The 21,340-nt window shown below is 46.4% G+C and overlaps 1 protein-coding gene across 1 annotated transcript in view; it reads right to left on the minus strand.

Moving 5' to 3' along the window:
- BMP7 (bone morphogenetic protein 7) overlaps positions 1-20,137 on the minus strand; it is a 41,454-nt gene extending 21,317 nt beyond the window's left edge. The window contains exon 1 of the mRNA XM_059480944.1: positions 19,624-20,137. Within this exon, the coding sequence (XP_059336927.1) occupies positions 19,624-20,137 (514 nt within the window). The remainder of the gene's footprint in view (positions 1-19,623) is intronic.
- Positions 20,138-21,340: the final 1,203 nt, after the last annotated feature.

Raw genomic sequence — 21,340 nt, forward strand, 5'->3', positions numbered from 1 at the left:
TAATGTTGGACAGAAAACCTTGAGGTCCTGGTTTAGCACCCCATCAGCATAAAACTGGAAACTTCAGCTGATCCCACGTTTGGTCATTTTCACAGCAAAGTATGTTGAGGTTAGAAATAAACCAACTCCAACTCTTTGCAGCCCCTTTGTGAATCTCTGCTGGCAAGGGCAAAGCCACCCTGAGCTAATTCTGCAAACCTGGTTGGACTTTGGGGTGGTGTCAGGGATTGCTGGTGGCCAGGCCTGCCTCGTGACACAGGGATTATGGTGAGGCACAGCTTGCAGTGTTTTTGAATGACAGTGTTAAAAATAATTATTATTGAAGAATTAAAGAGCTTATCTAGATGCCAGGCAAGTCAATAGAAATATTTTCACTAATTTCAATGGATTTCACAGGAGACCAATCTCCCTGCTTAGGTATTTTTACTCTCTTGTTTTCTGAAAATGCCAAAAAACTGCTTTTCAGAAAGAAACTCAACATCAGATGAATAGACTCTGGTCTCAGGTTGCCAAACTGGGAAAGCTTTGGTAATTCCACAGCTCTTCCTCCCAGGCACATTTGGGTGATGCACTTAGAACACACTTTGAATATATAAACAAGTAAAAACTTAAATTTTCTTGTTAACGCTTTCACCTGATAATATGTTAATTGTTTTTATAAGGCACTTTGAGAGCAGTTGTCTCATTTATTGTAGTGCTTACAACAATTAGAGCTACTTGTTTCTCATTTACAATGGAAAAAGGCTCCAGAAGGAATGTGCAGTAGGGTGTCTGTAACTTCTTCACTCCCAAAAAAGGCCAGAAGGGATTTGTTAAGGACTTTAATCTCAAATAGATTAAAGGTCCTGAATTCCAGAGACTGAAAGATAAGTCAAAGGAAAATAGATTCCAAAAGACAACACCCCCTGCCTCAGCCTCTCAGCCAGGCTGCTGCTGAGCCACCAGCAGCTGCCTGAGAAACCCCACAGAAATTCAAATGCCAAAAAGAATCTGCCAGGCTCTGGCATTAAGGTCTCACAGGTTTTCAGAGTCTACCTGTGTGGTGAGTTTAGAGGGTAGGAGAGTCTTTATTTGCTTTCTCTCCAGCAGCTGCAGAGCTACAGAAAATGGGCACTGTTTCTTCAGAGGTGGCTGAGACTGGACTGTCCTGAGGTCCAGGCTGGATCTCTAAACTCTGACCGACACATTTGCATCCAGCAGCGCAAAGTCTTGTTTGAATTTTCAAAGAAAATTTACCTTTCTTTCCCTTCGTTGTCACTACCTTAGACTGAAGCCAGAGCTTCAGGAGCTCTGTTGCATCATTTCAGTGCAGAAATTCCCAGAAATAGAATCCCAGAAACCAGCTCCACCTGAGCCCCACCAGCCCATGTCTCACAGGGAAGCTCCACTCCTATCTCCTGCCTCACCCTCCTGCCTCCCTTGGGAAGTGCATCCAGCTGGAAAGAAATGTCCCCTTTCCCAAAGGATGATCCTTGGGGTGGCTCCTGGCCTGTGCCAGCTCCCAGAGCAGCATGGCAGGAGCAGCAGGGACCTCCCAGCATGGAGGGAGGGAGGCCAGGCCCACCCCTGGGGCTCGGGCCTGCTGGTGGTGCTTGTGAAATGGAGCTGTAAATTTTCGGGATGCCAAATTCGAGACCTCTGGATGGGCTCCTAATTAACAGGCATTAAATGTTCCCTCTATAAATTGCACTTCTTTGTCTCTAAATTGGTGGATAAAACCATGGCACTTATGAAATATAGGCCTTTTCTCCTTATGTTGCTGGGGTTCAAGAAGGAGGAAACCAATTAGGGGCAGGATCCAGCGGTCTGTGCAGCTGAAAGAGCCCACTGGGCTCAGCAGGGCGCCTGGTTGAGCAAGAAATGCGAGGCCAGTCCTTATATTTTTCTGAGGAGAAGGGGGACTATAATAAAGATTATTGCAATAATGTCATGCCAGGCCACAGCCAGCAAAGGGAATGTTTCCCTCCTCATTGTCCTTGACAGCAAGAGTTACAGGGGCAGTGGCAGGAAATTTATAATGGCAAGAATTTGGGAATGCAAAGTTCTGTGATTGGTTTTCATCTGTTTCATTCTCTTGGCTTCGTGATTTACATGCTGACATTAGGCAGCTAAAGCAGCAGTTACAGAAATAATTGGAGAAATAGTTGAAGAATATAAATTGGGAGTTCTATAAATGGAGTAGAGCAAATGTCCTGGGATGTGTGATGGGATATATTTTAAATTTTTTTTTTAAAGAGTGATAAAAACAGTATTTGGCAGGCCTTTTACATGGAATAGCTGCAGCTCTCCAAGTCATCTAGAAGCTAGTGCAGGTTTTTGGAGAAACCCAAGGAAAAACAAATACAGCCTAGATTCTGACCTGCGACATAAGCTTACTAGAAAAATAGTCTGTGGTTTTTCTATAACCCATTAATGCATCCCATCACCGGGGATTGCTGCCATCCTGCCACTTCTGAAACCACAGCCTGTCCTTGAGCCACAGGCTCAGCACCCCCAGATACTGGAGGGCTCTGGGCTCATGTGCCCAAGCCCTGCCCTGATGCTCTGGGCCCATGTGCCCAAGCCCTGCCCTGATGCTCTGGGCCCATGTGCCCAAGCCCTGCCCTGGTGCTCTGTCCCCGTGTGCCCAAGCCCTGCCCTGGTGCTCTGTCCCCATGTGCCCAAGCCCTGCCCTGATGCTTTGGGTTTATGTGCCCAAGCCCTGCCCCCATGTGCCCTTTGCTGAACAGGCTGCTCTGAGCCAGGGCAGGGCTCAGCAGAAGGGAACCTGCACCCAGTTGCTCCCTGCTCAGGGACCCATTTTACTGCCAGGGACAGGGAGGAGAAGGTGATAAACTCTTTCTTGCATGGTAAATTCAGTGTGTGCCAGGGCAAAGTCCTGCCCCATCCATGGGTGGAGAGAAGCACTAATGCACCAATTTCCAAGAAGATGAAAACCAGGCTCCATAAATCCCTATCCCCAAACCCAGAAGTTGGAAATTCTTTAGTGCTCACTCTGCAAAGTGATCTGGGGTGAGCATTTTTGCTTCGAAAGGGGGAAAAAAGCCCTCTGGAGTTAATATTCTCCCTTTAGCCATCACTTCATTTGTTCAGCTTTCAGCATGGAGCTGGTATTGCCAGCGAGACCACCTAGCCACAAACCCAGCAGGGAGCTTCCAAAATTCTTCTGAACACTGACTCCTTGTTATAAATTGAAAAGTGGTAATAGCAACAGTGCATATCACATCTGTGCCAGGCTCAGGCCTGGGAAGCAGCAGCCTCCCCGCTGCAGAACACAACTTGGAAAGATCCTTTCAGTCCACACATGTATCAGCATTAGCCATTTCTTTGTCAACAAATCCCTTAATACGAAGCCTTTCTATCATGTACAGATGTCCAAAAAATAATGGAATACTGTAGTACAAGATTAAACACTTTAATGTCAGCATGTGTGTTGCATGACTCTGAACAATGGTATCATTGTGCGTGTGCAAACAGCCAGGCGAGGGAAGATGGGTTTAATTATCTCCCAAACAGCAGCAAGTTCTTCCTGACTCAGTCAAACTTCAGCTAGCAAGGGCTGCTCAGGACAGAAATGGGTGTTTCTCCCTTCCTGGTGTTCCTGAATGGGTGTTCCCCCAGTGCTGGGGTCAGTGTGGTACCCAGGCCAGGCAGGAGCCACCTGCTGCCCCAGGAGCCACCGGGGAATGTGTGTGGGGACCAGAGGATGCTGAGAGCCACCACATCCTCTCCTCACCCCATGTGTCACCCAGGAGCCCTGTAAGTTAAAATTCCCAAGTGTGGTAGATGGCAAAGGGGGAAACAGCCACTGGGGAGGAAATGACAGAGGGAATCATGCATGCTGCTGTCTGGATTCAGAGACATTCCCTGCTGGGATTTCTCTGCAGACACTCTGAGCAATGCTGGATGGTAAAACCATTTCATTTTCAAGAACATCCATGGAGTTTCTGGGCAGGTTAAGCACAAGTAATCCATTTTCCTTCCCGAGTGTGCCCTGATGGGTGCCTGCTCAGGCTGTGGTTTCTCTGCTGAAAGCAGAGCCAGACGAGATGAAAGGTATTGTGAAAAATTTACACCTGGGACTGCTCTGAGAACACAAAACTCTCCTAATAGTAAACAGACCCATGGTGGTGTGACTCCTGGTGCTGTTTGCTGTGTCTGCGTGTGTATCTGGGGAAAGCAAAGTTAAATAAGCAGGGAAGAGTTGTGTTTCTACAGAATACCTTATTCACAGCCCTGTCACGTGAAACACAGCAGCACATGGAGCTGCAATCCATCTGCAGCTGCTGCAATGCACTGAGGATTGCTGTGGGATTTCAGCGGTGTGAGGGAATGGAGAATTCAGGGAGGGGTGACAGCGAAAAGAAAAAAAAATGGGAGTTCATGAAGTTGTTCCTTTTGACAGACTGCCTCTATTTCTACCTTCATCCTCCTGGAATCCACTATAAGGAAATCTCCTGCAGGGCCTCCCTCTCCAGGCTCTCAGATCCTGTTTCCTTTCCTCCTTTCACAGCAAAGGGGGAAGCCAGGACAGTGCTGACCAAAACCCAGGACTGTGCTCTCCCATCCCCAAAGCCTTGTGGGTGGCTGTTTTCCAGAGGGGCAAGCTGGGGACTGTGCTGATGCTGTAAATCCTGTGTCCCCCCAGCTGGGCAGTGCTGTGGCCATCACAGATGTCTCGAGCTCTGGTGCTGGCTCTGGGATCAGGGTTAAGCCAGGCTGGTGCTCATCCCTGACAGAGCACAGCAGGGCTGTTGTGTCTCTGTGTACCTGAGGATGGGATGCACCTGGGCAGCAGCTCCTGCAGGGAACCAGGGCAGGCTGGGGTGAATGCACAGCACCTCAGCTCTGCTCCACACCCTGCCCTGGAAATGTCCCTGCAGCAAACTGAGCAGTGAGCAGAAGGACAGGCAGAAGCTCCTCACTGCTCCTGCTTTCTTTTCTCTGTCTGCACAGTGTGGAACGACACAGCCTGAGAGCAGAGGCATGCTAACACATCCCCCAAACCCTCTGGGTGCAGCTGTGGGAGGTGTGTGAAGATGCAGGAGCACATTTTTCTCTTCCCTCTTTGAGCAGAGATGATGGCTACACCACACTGCTCACTGACTTTGTCATTCAGGGGACAGCAAGGCTGAGGAACCAGGGAGCTGCATCTGGCCAGGCCAGCTTCCCAGGAAAGCTGTGCCAGCCTTAGGTGTGAATTGCAAGTCACACATTTTGCCAGGGCATCCAAGGGTCACGGAGATAGTGGCAATCTGGGGAGAATTCCTGATGGGGATCAGGCTGGGGTGGCAGCCACAGCACAGAAAAGGGAGGAGGAGAAAGCAGGAGGGTAATGGGTGTCTCAGGGGGGAAGAGGTTGCAGAGCACAAAGAGGGAGAAAAGTTAAGTGGCAATAAGGTTTATTGAGAGAAATAATCCCCCAGTCCAGACACTTGACAAATGGGGCCCAAGGTGCTTCCTGCAACCTGCTCTGAGACTGAGCAGGTCTCCAAATATCACTGATGCAAAAACCAGCAGCCTGCCCTGACTGCTTGCACACCCTGAGCAAATGGAAACATCCCCAAGGAAGGAGAGAGAAGTGGCTGCGCAGATCTGGTCAGAAATAAAGTGGATTCAGCCAGGGGAGATAAGAGGCACTGTGAGACTGCTACAGGCAAACAAAATGGGGAGAAAAGCCCACAAGGGAAGGACTTGGAGGAAAATGAGAGCTTGCTGGGGGCACAGGCACCTCCATCTGCAATTGGCACGTGCAGAGGGCATACAAATTAAAATCAAATCTTGCTAATACTTTTTCTTCAATGCAATGATTTGATCATGCAGAGATGTAACAGGATCAAATTTTTTCCCCTTGCATTCCAGTATCTACACTGGGGCAAAGTAATAAGTTTTTAAATAATTTGATAAATTAGCTACTATTCATATTAAACAGCCTGAGTCAGTAATTTTGGGGTGGTCACTGCCTGAGCATCTCTGATGTGTTTACACAAAACAGACAGAAATGGCCAAAGGTACCTCTGGTGTCTGGAGAGTGAGTTCCAAACCTTCCCTCCAGGGCCAAAAGAACTTTATGAAACTTGTGCTCATAATCTGATGCTTTTAAGCTTATATGTTAATTATCTTCTACTGCATGATTTTTTTTCAAGCTGCTCTCTGTTTTTTTAATATTGCAGTATCATTATATAGCATAAAGTTACTTAAGACAGCAAAGATTCAACACTTGGAAAACTGATAGAGAAAGAAGGGCTGGATTCTGGGCTGGTACAGCTGGTTTAAGGTATTTTAGAAGTAAATGAAATCAAATGAGAATTTATAATCCTTCCTGAGGTCTGGATTCCATCAGACTAAACTCATTAGGCATTAAGGTGCAGGTGCAGCTAAATAAAGGATTGTTCTGCTTTTCTTAATGCCATAGATTCACATCTTGAGTTCAAAATAAAAGTCTTTTAAAAGCACATGTATATGTTGTGCATCTACTGGCAACACTTGAAAGGGAAAGCTCAGCTGATGGAATCTTCAAATGCCTCATTTTTGCCAAAGGAATGTGCCCATTTCTGCCCCAGCTGTGCTGAGGGACACGAGTGGAGCTGTGACTGGACATTGGCCTCTTCAGGCTTATTCATTTAATTTGCATTAGACTTCCTTTCATCTACTGAACAGCTGCCCAAATAAATGGCACAAATCTAATTAATCCTCCTTTAATATTGTATTGCCACAACAGCTCCAGCATCCCCCCAAATGCTGCAGGAGTGTGGGCCTACACCTGCACAGGCTCCCTGGGAGGAGCACAGCAGGATTTGCAGGGAATCCAGCCTTTCTTGTGGTTTGCTGGGATAAAAGGAAAATAATTAAAAACCAGTTTCCCAGGTTTGAAGCCATGCAACTTGCTGGATTTCTCAGCTGAAATCCCAGGTTCTGGTGCTGTTGAGAGAGCAGTTTGTGGGATATTACAAAATAAGCAGCAGATATCAGGCACAGGCCATCAGATAAGGATCTCAGCCTTTGATTGTGATCAGCAAAACCTCAGCTTGGAATGTACACACTGAGCTGTGCCCCACGACCAGCTGGGCCTTTGGAGCTTGTCTGTGCTCTGACAAACATCTGCAGCTCTGGGCAGCAGAGCTGGGAGATTAGGGAACAGCAAACTGTGGAGGGGAAAGGTCCTGCTGCCCCAGAGGGGAAATCCCTGCCAGATCCCTGCTCCCCTTGCACCCAATCTGCTGCCTCTTTCTCAGGTGTTCTGCATGTGGGAGGTCCAGTGGTATTAACACAGTTTATAATTATTAGACAGAAATGAAGTGTTTGGAGGGGATGTTTTGGAAAATAACCCTTAGAAACTTCAGTTGCTGCTTACAGAGAGGCTGTGGAGTGCCCTTCCTCATGCAAGTGTGACTTGATGACCTAGTTCACATTTTTCTTTGAGATCATCATGTTTGCTCTGTGCTGCCAAGAGAGGCGAGCTCAGGTGGGGCACTGGGATTGGGACAGGGGACCTGGAGAGGAGTCACTGCCTGGAATGACCCTCCCTGCCAGCACCACACGTCCTTCACCCTGGGATGGGACTCACAGCTTTTGCTTTCTAGGAACATTTGCTGTGCAACACATTTATTTTATTGAGAAATAGGCAGGCAGCTGTTTGTTCTTTATTAACTCTACACAGCCCTGAGAGCTATGAGTATTGAGGACCTGGGGGCTGCAGACATCCACGTGTACTCCTGTTTGCAGATGTAAAATGTTAGTGTCTCAGAGCGATGGCAAGGTTAAACTGCTATTTCAGGAATGTCCTCAGGAAAACAAACATGAAATATTCACGTGTAGGGCACGGGCACGTGTCTGTCCCCTTCACACCCCAAACGTTGGTGGCCCATGCCCCAGGCATAACGGCATCTGAGGGTGAGGCAGAGATTTATTTGCAGTTTAATTCCCACCCACGATCCCTTTTATACAAGAGGAATTTTCTTTTGGTACAAGATAAGCCCATCAGTGACATCAGCAGCACCTAGCCCTGCATACCACAGCCCTGCTGGATTCCTGACACTGAGCCTCTCACCAGGGCTGGGCCACGCAGGCCTCCTGAGTCAGCCCCTAACAACAGCATTTGCTGCTTTGTTTTGGTTTTTGTGTGTCTTCAAGCACAATTTTGCAACTGCAGCTCTGGGGTAAAAGATCAGCTGTTGAAATACACCCTGGTGTCCTGCATGGGTCTGGCACGAAGGGAGGGAGCACAGCTCAGTCCTGTGGTGTGCAACTGCAAAAATAGCACAGGGGTGAGTGTGGGAGTTTGTGAGAGCATCTCTGAAGGAGCAGGAGCACAGAGCATCCCTTTTCCAGCTCAGCGTCCTCCCTGCCAGGCTCTGCTCACTGCTCGGGTCACAGCTCCAGCCCAGGGAGGAGATTCTCAGGGTGTCACACACAGGTTTACATTCACATCCCTCTCAGGGTGTCACACACACTGGCGTGGAGTCACCTCACTCTCAGTCTATCACACACACAGGTTTACATTCACATCCCTCTCAGTGTGTCACGCACACTGGCGTAGATTCACCTCGCTCTCAGTCTATCACACACACAGGTTTACATTCACCTCCCTCCTCTGCAGGATTTTCAGTGAAGCAGCTCTCATCTCACAGCTGTGGACTAATGAGCAAAATGACAGTTTTCTGTTTGCTGGAGAAATATTTGGGGTTTGCTTGGATGAGTCCCTGCCTCGTTCTGGGTTCTTTCGTGTGTTCCTGTATTCCCTGTGTCAGACTTTAACGCAGCAGAAATGTCAGGGATTTCCTATTTTCTAATATTCTGGTAATTTCATTACACTGCATGCCATGGATTGCAGGAACTATTGTACTCAGAGGTCAAAGTTGTGTCCACACCAATGAGAGAAGTTTTACACCACATGTCTGATTTGCTTCTCCTTTTCATCTGTCTCAGGAGACAAATGATTCATCACATAGTGCTGAAATATCTTCATCTCCTGATTTGGGCCAAGATTTAAGAGTAGTTACCCAAAAGTTTCTTTTTGAGCTGAGGAAAAAGCATCATTCATCACAGATCTTTTTCTGTTCTTCTCTCATGCAGTTTATTACAAGTATATTCGTGTAATTAGGGGGCCCAGTAATAATGTTGTTAAAATACAAGTGGGCACATTTATTGTTTCCTCCAAAAGGAAACAAGCAGTCTCTAGCAGTTCTGGTTTTTCCCTGCCTCAGCTGAACATTTACTGTTTTATGTAGCTAGCAGATTGAGGCTAAAGTTACTTCTTCCCCCCTGCCTTTATTTCTTTTTGTTAAAAAGAAAAGAAAAAAATCCCCTCCATTCTCTTAGCGAATGCTGGATTTTTTAAGGATATGGTCAGAAAGGGGAACTTAAACTCAGCATAATGTTTATAGTGCCACACAAGCCTCAGGAAAAGTGATGTGCAGTGCTCTTTATTAACATCTAAAAAGTCCCTGTGGGGTTATAATGACTGCAGAGTAATAAACAAATAAAAGTAGCAAGATTAAATTGTTCAGAATATTTTTAGTGATGGAAAAAGCAGTAAGTTTTAACCTTGAGAACCAAGGGAAGAGCAGCTTGTGGGTAGAACAAATACAATTAGGAATGGATTCCTCTTAGTGATGACTGGTTATCATTCATGGCATTACAGACAATTGTCTTATGTAAATAAAATTGTTAAAATATGGATACAAAGGAGCAAATGTAAGCACCGGAATTCAGAATTTCTAAAGTACAGTAATTTTTAATTTTGTGTTTAAATGCTGAATTTGCTTTCCCTTGTGGTGCCAAAGGGCTCAGTACAGGCGCTGGGTGTTCCAGGCACTGACAAGGGAAACCCACCCAGCCCCATCCCCAGTGCTCACCCAGGAGGAAACCCTCCTCTCCATCAGAATTAAAACTCCCAACCTCCAACACTGCATTATTTTATGAGCATTTTTTAGTACCTCTCCCAGAGCTCTTCTGCTCTCTTTTAAAAAGTTTTACAGCCACTGAGCTGTGGGAAGAACAATTGGCAAAGCCGAGGGAGCCCCCCCAGTGCCAAGGCAAGGCAGGGGCCAGGGGCAGGATTGGCCCAGGGGCCCCAGGGCCTCAGGGTGATGTACAGCCCCAGGCTGGGCACAGCACGCAGTGCCAGCTCCTCGGAGGGTGCCAGGGCTGGTGCCTTCACTGCCAGGGTGGCCTGGGGCCAGGCTGCTGCAGCTGAGGGAGGATGCTGGGGTGACATCAGTGGGGCTGGGGTGACATCAGTGAAGCTGTGCAGAGTTGGGGTGACATCAGTGGGGCTGGGGTGACATCAATGGGGCTGTATGACATTAGTGGGCCTGGATGACATCAGTGGGGCTCTGAAGAACTCAGGTGACATCAGTGGGCTATGGTGACATCAGTGGGGCTGTGTGGGGCTGTGCAGGGCTGTGGGGACATCAGTGGGGCTGTGGTGACATCACTGAGGCTGAGGTGACACCAGTGGGGCTGTGAGGAGCTGGGGTGACATCAGTGGGCCTGAGCAGGCTGGGGTGACATCAGTGAGACTGTGAGGACCTCAGGTGACATCAGTGGGGCTGTAGTGACATCACTGAGGCTGGGGTGACATCAGTGGGGCTGTGAGGATGCTGGGGTGACATCAGTGGGGCTGTGAGGAGCTCTGATTCAGCCCAGCATGGGGAGCCTGCTGCAGAAGCACAGCAAACTTAGTGCTCCTTTGGAAAGCTCCTGTGTGCAGCAGGGAAAACCTCGCAGGGTGATGCTCTGTGTGATTATCCAGCACAGCAAACCTTGCAGGGTGATGCTCTGTGTGGTTATCCAGCACAGCAAACCTTGCAGGTGATGCTCTGTGTGGTTATCCAGCAGGGAGAACCTTGCAGGTGATGCTCTGTGTGGTTATCAGCTCATCTGCTGCTCCCCCAGCACTGAGGGAGCTCCTGCTCGCTTTAATTATTGCTTAGGGGGAAGCTGCCTTCCCTCTGCCCTCCTTTTCCTTGTTTTTTGTTGGTTTTTTTAAAGGAAGGTAGCTTTTAAGAGCTTGCCACGAAGATCTAAGTTAAGGGATTTTCTCCGCTACAAAGCCTGCATAGTTTCCCAGGCCAGGTGGACCCGATAGCACTGACTGCATGCTGAAAAATCTCATCCCCACCCTTCAGGCACTTTAATTGTAAGCCTTCCCAGATACACTGGATAAACACTGTCAAAATGAACCTGAAAGGGTTGTTGTTGTTGGTTTAGCCCTTAAATAATTATGAGTTTGTCTGTCTAATTACAACATAATCTTGTTTAAACTTGGATGGCTATTTGCAGTATCTCTTAAATGAGGTGGAAGCAGAAACACTGGGGGGAAAAAAAAAAAGAAAATTCACAGTTCTTCCACTTTAAGAGAAGGAAAAAAGGAGTTTTTTACTCCTGTACAATTTAATTCAACCTGACAACAAAATACTCTAACTTGGAAGCTACTGTGGTAGGATAAGGATGATAAGAATAGTGTGGAACCTCTGAGATGCAACAGAAACCTAATCCTCTGCAGATAATATTTTTCAAACAGTTTAGAAATAGTTTAAGGTAATTTACGGGAAGACTTGAGTGACAAAGCACATTACTTGAAGTGCCTTTCCTTCACTAGGCACTTTCTAAATTCTTTCTCTTTCATTTCTTTACTCTCAGGAGACTTTTAAACCCAGTGAACCAAAACAACACTTTGTTTGTTGGTATAGCACGGGGCTGGCACAGATGGCAGACACTGCACCTGTTCCAATAAACTGGGGAAATGGAGAGATAAACCATAGCACTCATTAAGGGGAATCTACTGAAACGTGAACAATTTGTATTTTGAATATCTTCCAGGAATTAAGGGAGAAATACATAAACAGACTTTGTTTTTACCATTATCAGTTTAAAATAAACTTTGTTTAAAGGGAACTTCACATTTGGTTTATGTACAAAGGCAGACATACCACTAAAGAAGCTATGATAATGCTTGATTTTTTCTTTAAGAGAGGCAAATGATTTTATCTAGCTGCTACTATTCTGCTAAAGAAAAATTACCTGTTGGCAGTTAAACTAAAATCAGTTAATTCCCCTCTTCCTTAGCAGCGGCAGCTTTTTCTGCTTTTGCATTTTCTCACGTTGAGTAATATCATATTCTTACAATCCAGTTCAGAATGATCAGAGGAACAACATAAACTAAAGTCCATCTGCTCATCTATTAATAAATAACTAAAATTATTGGGGGGTGTGGGGGGGAATTGTTTGGATCATTAGCAACAAAGTTCCCTGCAAAACAGCTTTTTTCTAGGCATAAGGAATATGCTGTGTAGTATCTGACAGATTATTAAAAAATCCTAAATAAGAAGAAACATTGAGTAACAGTTCCTCAAAGGATAAATTTCTTCAAACATTTGCCTTGATCATCAGAGCTTGTGCTGTTCAACATGCCATACATCTCCCTCAATTTCTCTCTCACACACACACAGCATTAAATACAAAATGTCATGAAAATTCCTAAGTATCATTTAATGTTGGCAGCCCTGCACTGTAAAGCCATTTATATAAAACTGTGGTTGGCAGCTCTCACTCTTCCATGGGAACAAATTAACATTGGCATTCCAAACACAGGAAAGTAAGGAAATTAGAAACACAGTTTATATTTGGCCAGTGCTTTGAAATACTGTACCATGCTACTGATGTCAATTAATGAAAAGCAGAATTCTGCGGAGAGGGTCTGGTTTTGAAACACATTAACACACGTTAAACATGTTTGCACAGGAACTGGACTGTAAGCATCTTGGTTCCCAAACAATAAAGCAATTACACTAAAACTTGTAGTCTCAAAGTTGCCATTAATTCAATCCACTCAGTCTGGATTCTCACTGACTCTGAGATGTAAATGGCACAAATGTTTTTAAAAGGGGTAAGGCACAGTGTGGTGGGGATTACACCCACCATGGCTTCTCTGTTACCTGCTGTAAATCAGGTATATTTATGTATAAATAATGGAATTGTAGAACATACACCCAAATACGGGGGGGGGGGCTCAGCAAACTTTGTGGTCCTCATCAATGAAACAAAGATTTCCAAAAGGGCTTTTTGAATCAGAACCAGTGTGATCTTTGCTACCTGCAACCTTTTCTGCAGCAAAGATTTTTACTGACAAAATCCTCAACACCAAAAAAATCTAGATGGCAGTTTATCTCCTGGCACAATTCCACTAACTTCAGTGGAATTACTCCAGCACGGAATTTGGCCCCGCAGCCTTTACAAGGCGCTGTTTATTTGTACTATGATTCAGATATTTTGATACCAGGAATCTTTCAGCACTGAAGTTTCTCCATATGAAATATGTCTTGTATTAAGAAATATCAGTTTCACATTTTTGTCAAACATTATTTGCTAAATTCTGTTTGTTGCAAGGATGGGAATTCAGCTGTAGTTCAACAACATGGATCGGGCTAATAATAATGATAAGCAGTGACTAATAGGAGCTGGTTCATGTTTTGACTGTTTGCAGCAAAGGAAACTTCCCTCAGAAACAATTTCAAGATTAGGAGAGGAAACTCTGTGAAGCTCAAGCAGAAACTACTGCATGCTCATTATTCCAACACAGGGGCACTTCTTTGGCCCAATTCTGCTCTCAGTGCTGCTCGTGTAAATCAAGAGGGAGTTTATGGGAATTACTTTGGACGTAGAGTTGTATAAATGAGACCACAGGGCCAGCTTCAGTAGAAATTTGACAATTTACACCAATGAAGACCTAGCCAAGAATTTTCTCTTGGGTTTCCATTTTTCCAACCTTAAGCATGTGCAGAACTTTATCCATGTGATTAGTCCTTGTGTGTAGTCTCGTTTATTTCAAAGAGTTGAAAAGGAAAATCTTCATCCTGAAACTAACTTAAACAGCTCTGTCATTTTTTTAGAAGTTTCTTCCATTAAGAGAAGAAATATACATATATAAAATAGCATATTTTATTTATATATAGTAATGGTATATATTTTTTATATATATATGTAGTAAATTCATAAAAATACTTTGATGTAGGCCCTAGAGAGAGCAGGACTGGAAAGGTTTAAAATATCATGGTCTCTTAATGCTGTATATCAACAGGTAGTCTCCTTATCTGGCATGCTATCAAAATTTGCTTACTTGTGTTCTTGCTCAGATGACTTCATCCATCATTGCAACTTCTCACTGGTATTCATCCAGTTAGGACAATTTAGAGACATAAAACTAAATGTGTTATCATTTTAACCACAAATTAACAGTTTCCACATAAATATTAGCATTTCCTCACTTGGTTCAAGGATAGCAGCCCTAATGGCACTAACCGTATATTTGATTTAAACTAATTAAAAACAGGGGCTCTTGCAATTTAATATATTGATTTTACCAGTGGGACTTAAATCTTTTATAATAAGTGTACACAGCTGCAGCACTCACCCACCGCCACTCTCCAACCTAATCCCTGCATTCCTCCTGACAATAACATGACAGGATCCACACATCCCAGTATTAGCCTTAACCCCAGTGACACTGCCAGAATGTATTAAACTAAAACATCACAGTGTCCTATTTAAAAGGAGCCTGTCAACGGCTCTGACTGGGCTTTAATAGTTATAATCTTTTTTTTAATTAATGTTTCCAACCACTTGTGTAACCTTCTCTCACACGTCTCTCCCCGCCGACCCGAAAATCAGGCTGATTTCCAGGGAACGCAGTGCCTGGTTTTGTGCTGCCTGTCCAGAGGCCATTAAAGCTCCTTTGCAGGGGGAGAGCTGGGACACACACAGAGACGCAGGCATGGCACAACTGGGGGCACTGGGGGCACTGGGAGCAGGTCCTGCACGCTCCACTGGTGCCCAGCTCCTGTTACCGGCATCACAGGACCTGGCCATCAAGGCTTGTCTCCTTCAAAGCCCTTTCAGAGCTGCTGTGTTTTGGCTTCTAAACTGCAGCTCACAGAGGGGGATTCACCCCCCCAGGGCAGCCTGTGTGGGAACAGAGCACAGACCCTGCTCTGGGATAAATCTGCTGTGTGCCAGCGGATGGGGACAATTTCCAGGTCCTTTCTCCTTGCGTAAGGACGTCTGTCCTTGGCGGCTCCTTTCTATTCTGCCAGCATACCCCCATGGCAGAGGTAAATGGTTCCCGTCCTGCTCTGCTGTTTTACCCCTGGAAATTAGAAAATTAATTATGTTTTCTCTGGATAGGTCTGCACATTCAGAGAATACCTGCTGGTCACTTGCTGCATGCTCCTTCATACCCCGACTTGGCTGCAAGCTTTCTGCCTTAAGCCAGAGTTACACCACCAAGGGCTGCACATATCCACACTGCCCAAAACAATTATGGGATGTACCTGTTCAGGCTTGAGAGCTTTTAACAGCGTGAGGTGGAAGAGAAGGAAAAAAAACCAAAGTGCTTGGCCTAATGTATGGACAAACCATGTGATGGGGACCAGGCATCCAGGGCTAACTTTTAATCTGCTTTGTTTCAAGTGGGAAATATGTGAAGATCAAATAAGTTCAAATCCAGGTCAAATATCCTTGAAAATCTTTGATTTATACAAGCAGGAAAATGAGGTTTAAAAGAAGTGATTATGAAAGGGTTACTAAAAACACAGCTGTACTCGTACTCTTATATCTGAGGCTCTCCAAAGAAAAACTGTGTGACATCTATATTAACCTTTGGCTGTACACCAATGAAGGCCTGTAGTGAGCTGGAATGCAAGGCAGCCCCTTCCAAATTTTAACACAAGCCAGGTTACAGCTGCAAATGCCTGCAGCCCGTGCTCACTTTATAAAGTATTCCCCGAAGGAAATTTTTTAACTGTTATAGAATCTTTTTCTAATACCCTACAGTGTTAAAGCCTGTTATTAAAGGGCAAAGAGATGGTTCTCTATGCCAAACACTTGTCAACAAAAAGGATAGCCAGATGGTATGAAATAAAAGGAAACTTGGGGGCTCTTCAGCTTCTTGATTTATATTAACAAAAGCCACTTTCAAGTGCTCCTTCCAAGAATGACTAATTCCCCCCCCCACACTTCTTTTTTGCCAGGATTAAACAACGTTGTTCATTTTATAATCAACCACGAGACAAATTAACAAATTGCGTATCACTTGTGCCGACTCTTTTAAAAATATTCTAAGCAAGTCTGTTTACCAAGGCAAGTTTACCAGCATAAGGACAATGCAATTATTTTTAGAAGAGAAGGCCTAAGTCATCTAGAGGATGTTTACTCCTTAGCTGCTGTTTATAAACTGAAATTAAACTTGTGCAGAAAATGCTTTGTGTTTTTTCAGTTCCTAAAATGGATCAGTTTGTAAACTGTATTGGACAGGATCTGAAATCAAATTCTAAATGTTAAAATTATAGTAATAAATTTTACAAAATTAGTCAGTAATTAACTGGCTAACTTAGTCAGACCACTGTGGCTAAATTCTCTTTTAATTTACAAATAACTTCATTCTTGACACAACTCCATTCTCCATCCATCTTAGCACAGGTGTAAGCTAAGACAAAATGTAGCCTGTAAATTAACTGGTTATAAATCTAAATCTAATTAGTTGTCAGGATTTTACAGTAAGTAAAACTGTGCTTAGTACAAAGCTCCCTAAAACGGAGCACCTGTATTCTGGTTCCTCTCTACCAATACCCAGCATAAATTTTCTGCATTAAATATACACGGTATCTCCATAGAAATCAATGTGTGTGGGGTTTGCTGTTGGGGTTTTTACTATGCAGCCCAGTAAATCCTGCAATGTAGGTTTTTAAAAAGTATTATTCCCTCTAAAGTTGTACAACTAGATGGATGAGGAATATGAATAAGGCAAAAAAAGTGCTTATGTAGGTTAGCATTTGGAAGCCTGGAATTACCGTTTTTTATTGACTGAAATTTCAAAGTATTATTTCTTTGCTTGCTTTTACTTCCTCCATGCTAAAATGAAACTTTATTATGCTGTGACACTTCCTCATTGTGATGGCTCTGCTATAGTAATAAAAGCCTACCTGTGAAATGCAATGCTCACAGAGTATCTCTTACAAAAGTAGGACACAGTTTACTACAGTCTGCATTTAGGAATTCAGCTCTGCTTTAAAAGGGATCATTGTAGAAAGTCTCCACAAAAATTCAGTTCTACAACTGATCTTCTAATTTTCCCTGAATGTCATAGAAAACTGTATGTCTCAAAGCAGGTGTTGTGTTTGATTATATACGGAGTGAGTGGCTGCTCTAATTCATTAAAACCTCCATAAACAAGCCTGCCTTTGTCCTATAAAGATGAAAGAGCAATGACTATAATGGGATGAAAGGTGTGCAGAGCGATGAAGAAAGCTCTTATAGATCTGTGTCCTTTTTAAACTCGTCCTGGCATGCTCTGTTGACAAGGGAACAAAACAGCACAGATAAACCTCCAAAATGTGCCTTGCTGGTCGTAATTCCACCTGTCCTTAAAACTGCTGGGCTTTGCTTGTGCTTGTGCTCTTACTGCTCCCTGACCATGCTGACAGCAATTAAATAAAATAATCATTTAGGATTTTGCATGGAGAACACTCTTGCATTTCTAAGCTGACAACAAAGCCTGGTGGGTTGAAATGAATGAATAAATCCACTGCAGTCACCAAACTGCATCAGGATGTTGATTATTGGGCGTTATGGCTCATACAGGTGAAACCTGCTCCATACAAAGTTCTCACATAGACACAGACATATCCAAAATGTAACTTTTATTTCACATTTATGGATTGATGTCATTCCTTTGTATTCAAACCCATCAATGGCCTAAATATTAACTTTTTCTTGTAACTCTTACATGAGGTGACAAGAGACTTGCATCGGCAATGTGGGATGGGAGCGCTGCAGTTTCACTGGTGATTCAGTAAATTACTACACCTGAGGAGCAGAGCTAAACTCCCTGCCATTATGTACTTACATGTTTCATAAGGTTCTTTCCTCTCTACTGAAATGGAAAGCAAAGAGTGAATTTCACTATTGTTATTTGAACATCTTTTGTCCTCTGCTCAGGGCTCTCCTTGCACTCGGTGTAGGACACAAGAACCACGGAGAACAGTGTTAGCAAGGTCACCCTTATCTTCAAAGTCAAATATTTGACTGCTATTGGTACTTTTGACTGCTCAAATATTTGATTTTAAATGTATCATTGCTCATCGACTTAAGTATCCAGCAGTGACTAGACAAACACTGTAATTCCAAATGGAAAGCACCAGCCCTCATTGAGCACAGCCCCCGGGCCAGATGTAATTCCGAGTTTCCCACTGTGAAGCTTATGGCAGTTAATAAGGAGGCGCAGCTCATGCAAACTAAGCTCTCCCACAGCGTCCCGTGGCTCCTTATCATGCAGGAATTGTGCCGGGATGGCTACCGTGTCTAATAATTATTAACGTGTGTCACAGAGCCTTTACAGCTGCTGAGCTTTTCAAGTTAGTTAAAGTGCAGGGATTAGAGAGGTGGTGGTTTAGGTGGTGATTTAATCTTTGCTGCCTCTGAAGTTCCAGGCAGTGGAAGTGTCCAGAACAGTGACATCCATAAAGGTGTTAATGGATTTATTGGAGACGGGGGTCTGTAATTCCTGGCAGGTTATGTGCCAGAAGTGTGCTCCTCTTGCACTTTGCGTTTCCCTTTGTTTGGGACAAAGTCTGAAACGATCTTGTTTTGGAAACACGATTCAGGTTCTGCCTTGAACTCGCAGGCACCCAATCTGTACGTGTGTGGTTTGAGAGCCGCACATGATGAGCTCTAAAAACGGAGAGAGCGAGCCAGGTCTATAATTATATATTTAAAATAAAATGCGCACCCTGACAATGTTTTACTCAAATCCGGCCAAGTCAGTCCACACGGGTGTGCAATCTACAGCGAGCAAATAGAAATCAGATTGGGCCGTGGCATCCAATTAGGGAGGCCTAGCGAGGCGCATACAAAGCGTGCCAACTCTCGTATCGTTTGCATAAACCCATCCGCATGTGCTTGTGAAAAGAGGCGAGTTAGCGGCATAAACTGGGGTCAACAGGAAAAGCTGCGGGAGTAAATAAGGATTTACTGCGGAATCCCTCCCAAGCCATTAGGAAAACATGTGCGAGCGGCTCAGCCCCCGCGGCCGAGGGAGCGCGGGCTGGGATGCCGCAGGAGCCGTCCCGGCCGTGCGACCGCATCCCGCGGGAGCCGTGCGGGACCCGCGCCGTGCTCTGCCTGCCTTCCGTGTCCTCCTCGGCGGTGCGGGATGCGGGGCAGACCTGCTCATCGTCCTGTTTAACTCCTACCTACAAATCCCATTTCTGACGCGCAGCCACTATCAAAGGGAGCGGACGACAAAGAGCTCAGAGTGCCGGCGTGTGTGGAGAGCTCGTGGCTGTCCGATGCTGCGAGGGGAAGTCAGAGCCCTTTCTTTCCCCGCCGATGCCACTCAATTACCGCCTGGCAAAGCAGCCACACTGCCGAGGGCCGCTACCTGCCCTTCCTTGCCCAGGTGGGCTGTCACCCACCTGCCCCGCTGGGAAACAGCTCCCAGCCGGGGCCACCTGCGCCACCCGTCCCTGTCCTCCCGTCGGTGGCCGGGTCCCCTCTCCAGCCTCCCCCTGGCACGGTTCCCTGCCCGGTTACCCCCGACCCAGCCCCGCCGAGCCCGGCACTCACCCAAGTTGACGAAGCTCATGACCATGTCAGCTTCGGTGAGGAAGTTGCTGTCCTGCAGGCTGGCCAGAGGCGGCCCCTGGGTGCTGAAGATGGGCTTGTAAGGGTAAGAGAAGCCCTCGCCGTCCTCGGCGGCGGCCCCCGCCGCCCCCTCCTCCACGGACATGGCATTGTAAAGGTCCAGCATGAACATGGGGGCCGAGTTGTGCTTGCCGTGGAGGTGCGGCCGCGGGCGGTGCGGCAGGCCGAGGATGGAGAGGATCTCCCGCTGCATCTCGCGGCGCTCGGGGCCGCGCAGCCGCCGGTGGATGAAGCTGGAGTGCACCTCGTTGTCCACCGTGAAGTCGGCGAGCACGCAGCGCAGCCAGAGGGCGGGCGCGGCGGCGCCCAGCACCAGCAGCCAGGAGGCGGGCTGCCCGCGCCCCGCCACCGGCATCGCGGCGCGGCGGCGGCGGCTGCGGGGCGGCGCGGGGGGCGCGGGGCTGCCCCGCCGCGGGACGCGCCCCGCCACCGGCATGCGCGGGGGGCGCGCACGGACGGACCGACGGACCGACGGACGGGCTCAGCCCACGCGGAGGCGCCGCAGCCCGCTCATGGCCCGAGGCGGCGGCGGCGGCGGGGGCTGATCAGCGGCACCGGCCCATGGACGGGGCGGCGGCGGCGGCGGCGGCCCGAGGCGCTTCCCCCGGCGGCGGCGGCGGCGGTGGCGGGAGCGGAGCGCGGTGCCCGCGTCCCGCACGCCGCGGCGGAGCCGTGTGAGCGGCGCGCTCGGCGGGGAGCGGCGGGAGGGTGGCTCTGGTGGGAGGAGCAGGCGGATAAACCCAAGCGCTCTCGCTCGCTCGCTCGCTCGCCCGCCCGCTCCAAAGCGCTCGGGAGAGAAAATCCCGGGAACTGCCTCGAGGAGGGAGGACGTCTGCTCAGGTTGCTTTTCAGGATGTTTGTGGAGGCTGCGGGCTCGGCGAGAGGCTGAGCCGGTCCCCAGCGCCTAAATTGCCGTGAACGTCATTAAGGAGAAGACAGCCCAGGAGAGAGGGCGGTTTATGTATAAGCAAGGGGCCCAAACTCCCACAGACTTTATAGATGCGACTACATCGGCTGTCTCACAAGCACGCGTACGCATTTCTTTTTCCTGCCTACCCTTTTCTTTTTAAGAAGTTCAGATTAGAAGAGCCTGCCCGTGACACAACAAACTCCATTAAATAATTTAAAGCGTGATGATGATATATTCACCTACATAGACACGTATGTGTGTCGCTGTGCACAGAGCCCGGGTCGCTTTTTCCAGCTGGCAGTGGGGAGAGTTAATGGAGAAGCGTTAGAAATCCGAGGGGGGATATATTCTCTAAAACCAGGAACATTTACTTGAAGTGAAACTATCAACCTGTGCACATGGGTGGTTTATGCCATTCCATTACCCTGCACCCTTGCCTTCCCATCCTTCTGCTCCTGGTACGTGCCATTTTTAGGATATTTTGCCTTGAAATAGATTGTCAGCTTCTTAAAACAATGACTTTTTTAACTCAGTGGGTGCAACATCTACAGTAATGGAGTTACAGTCCAATTAGCCCAGGTAGATGTCTGCTGCAACAGTAAATAATAATAATAATAATAATAATAATAATAATAATAATAATAATAATAATAATAATAATAGATGACAAATGTAAACTAATGCTTCCCAAATCTTACTTGGAAAGAAGGGGAAGCCAGGATGGTGTAT

Source organism: Ammospiza nelsoni, chromosome 12 (genome assembly GCF_027579445.1).
Source record: "Ammospiza nelsoni isolate bAmmNel1 chromosome 12, bAmmNel1.pri, whole genome shotgun sequence".
NCBI lineage: Eukaryota > Metazoa > Chordata > Aves > Passeriformes > Passerellidae > Ammospiza > Ammospiza nelsoni.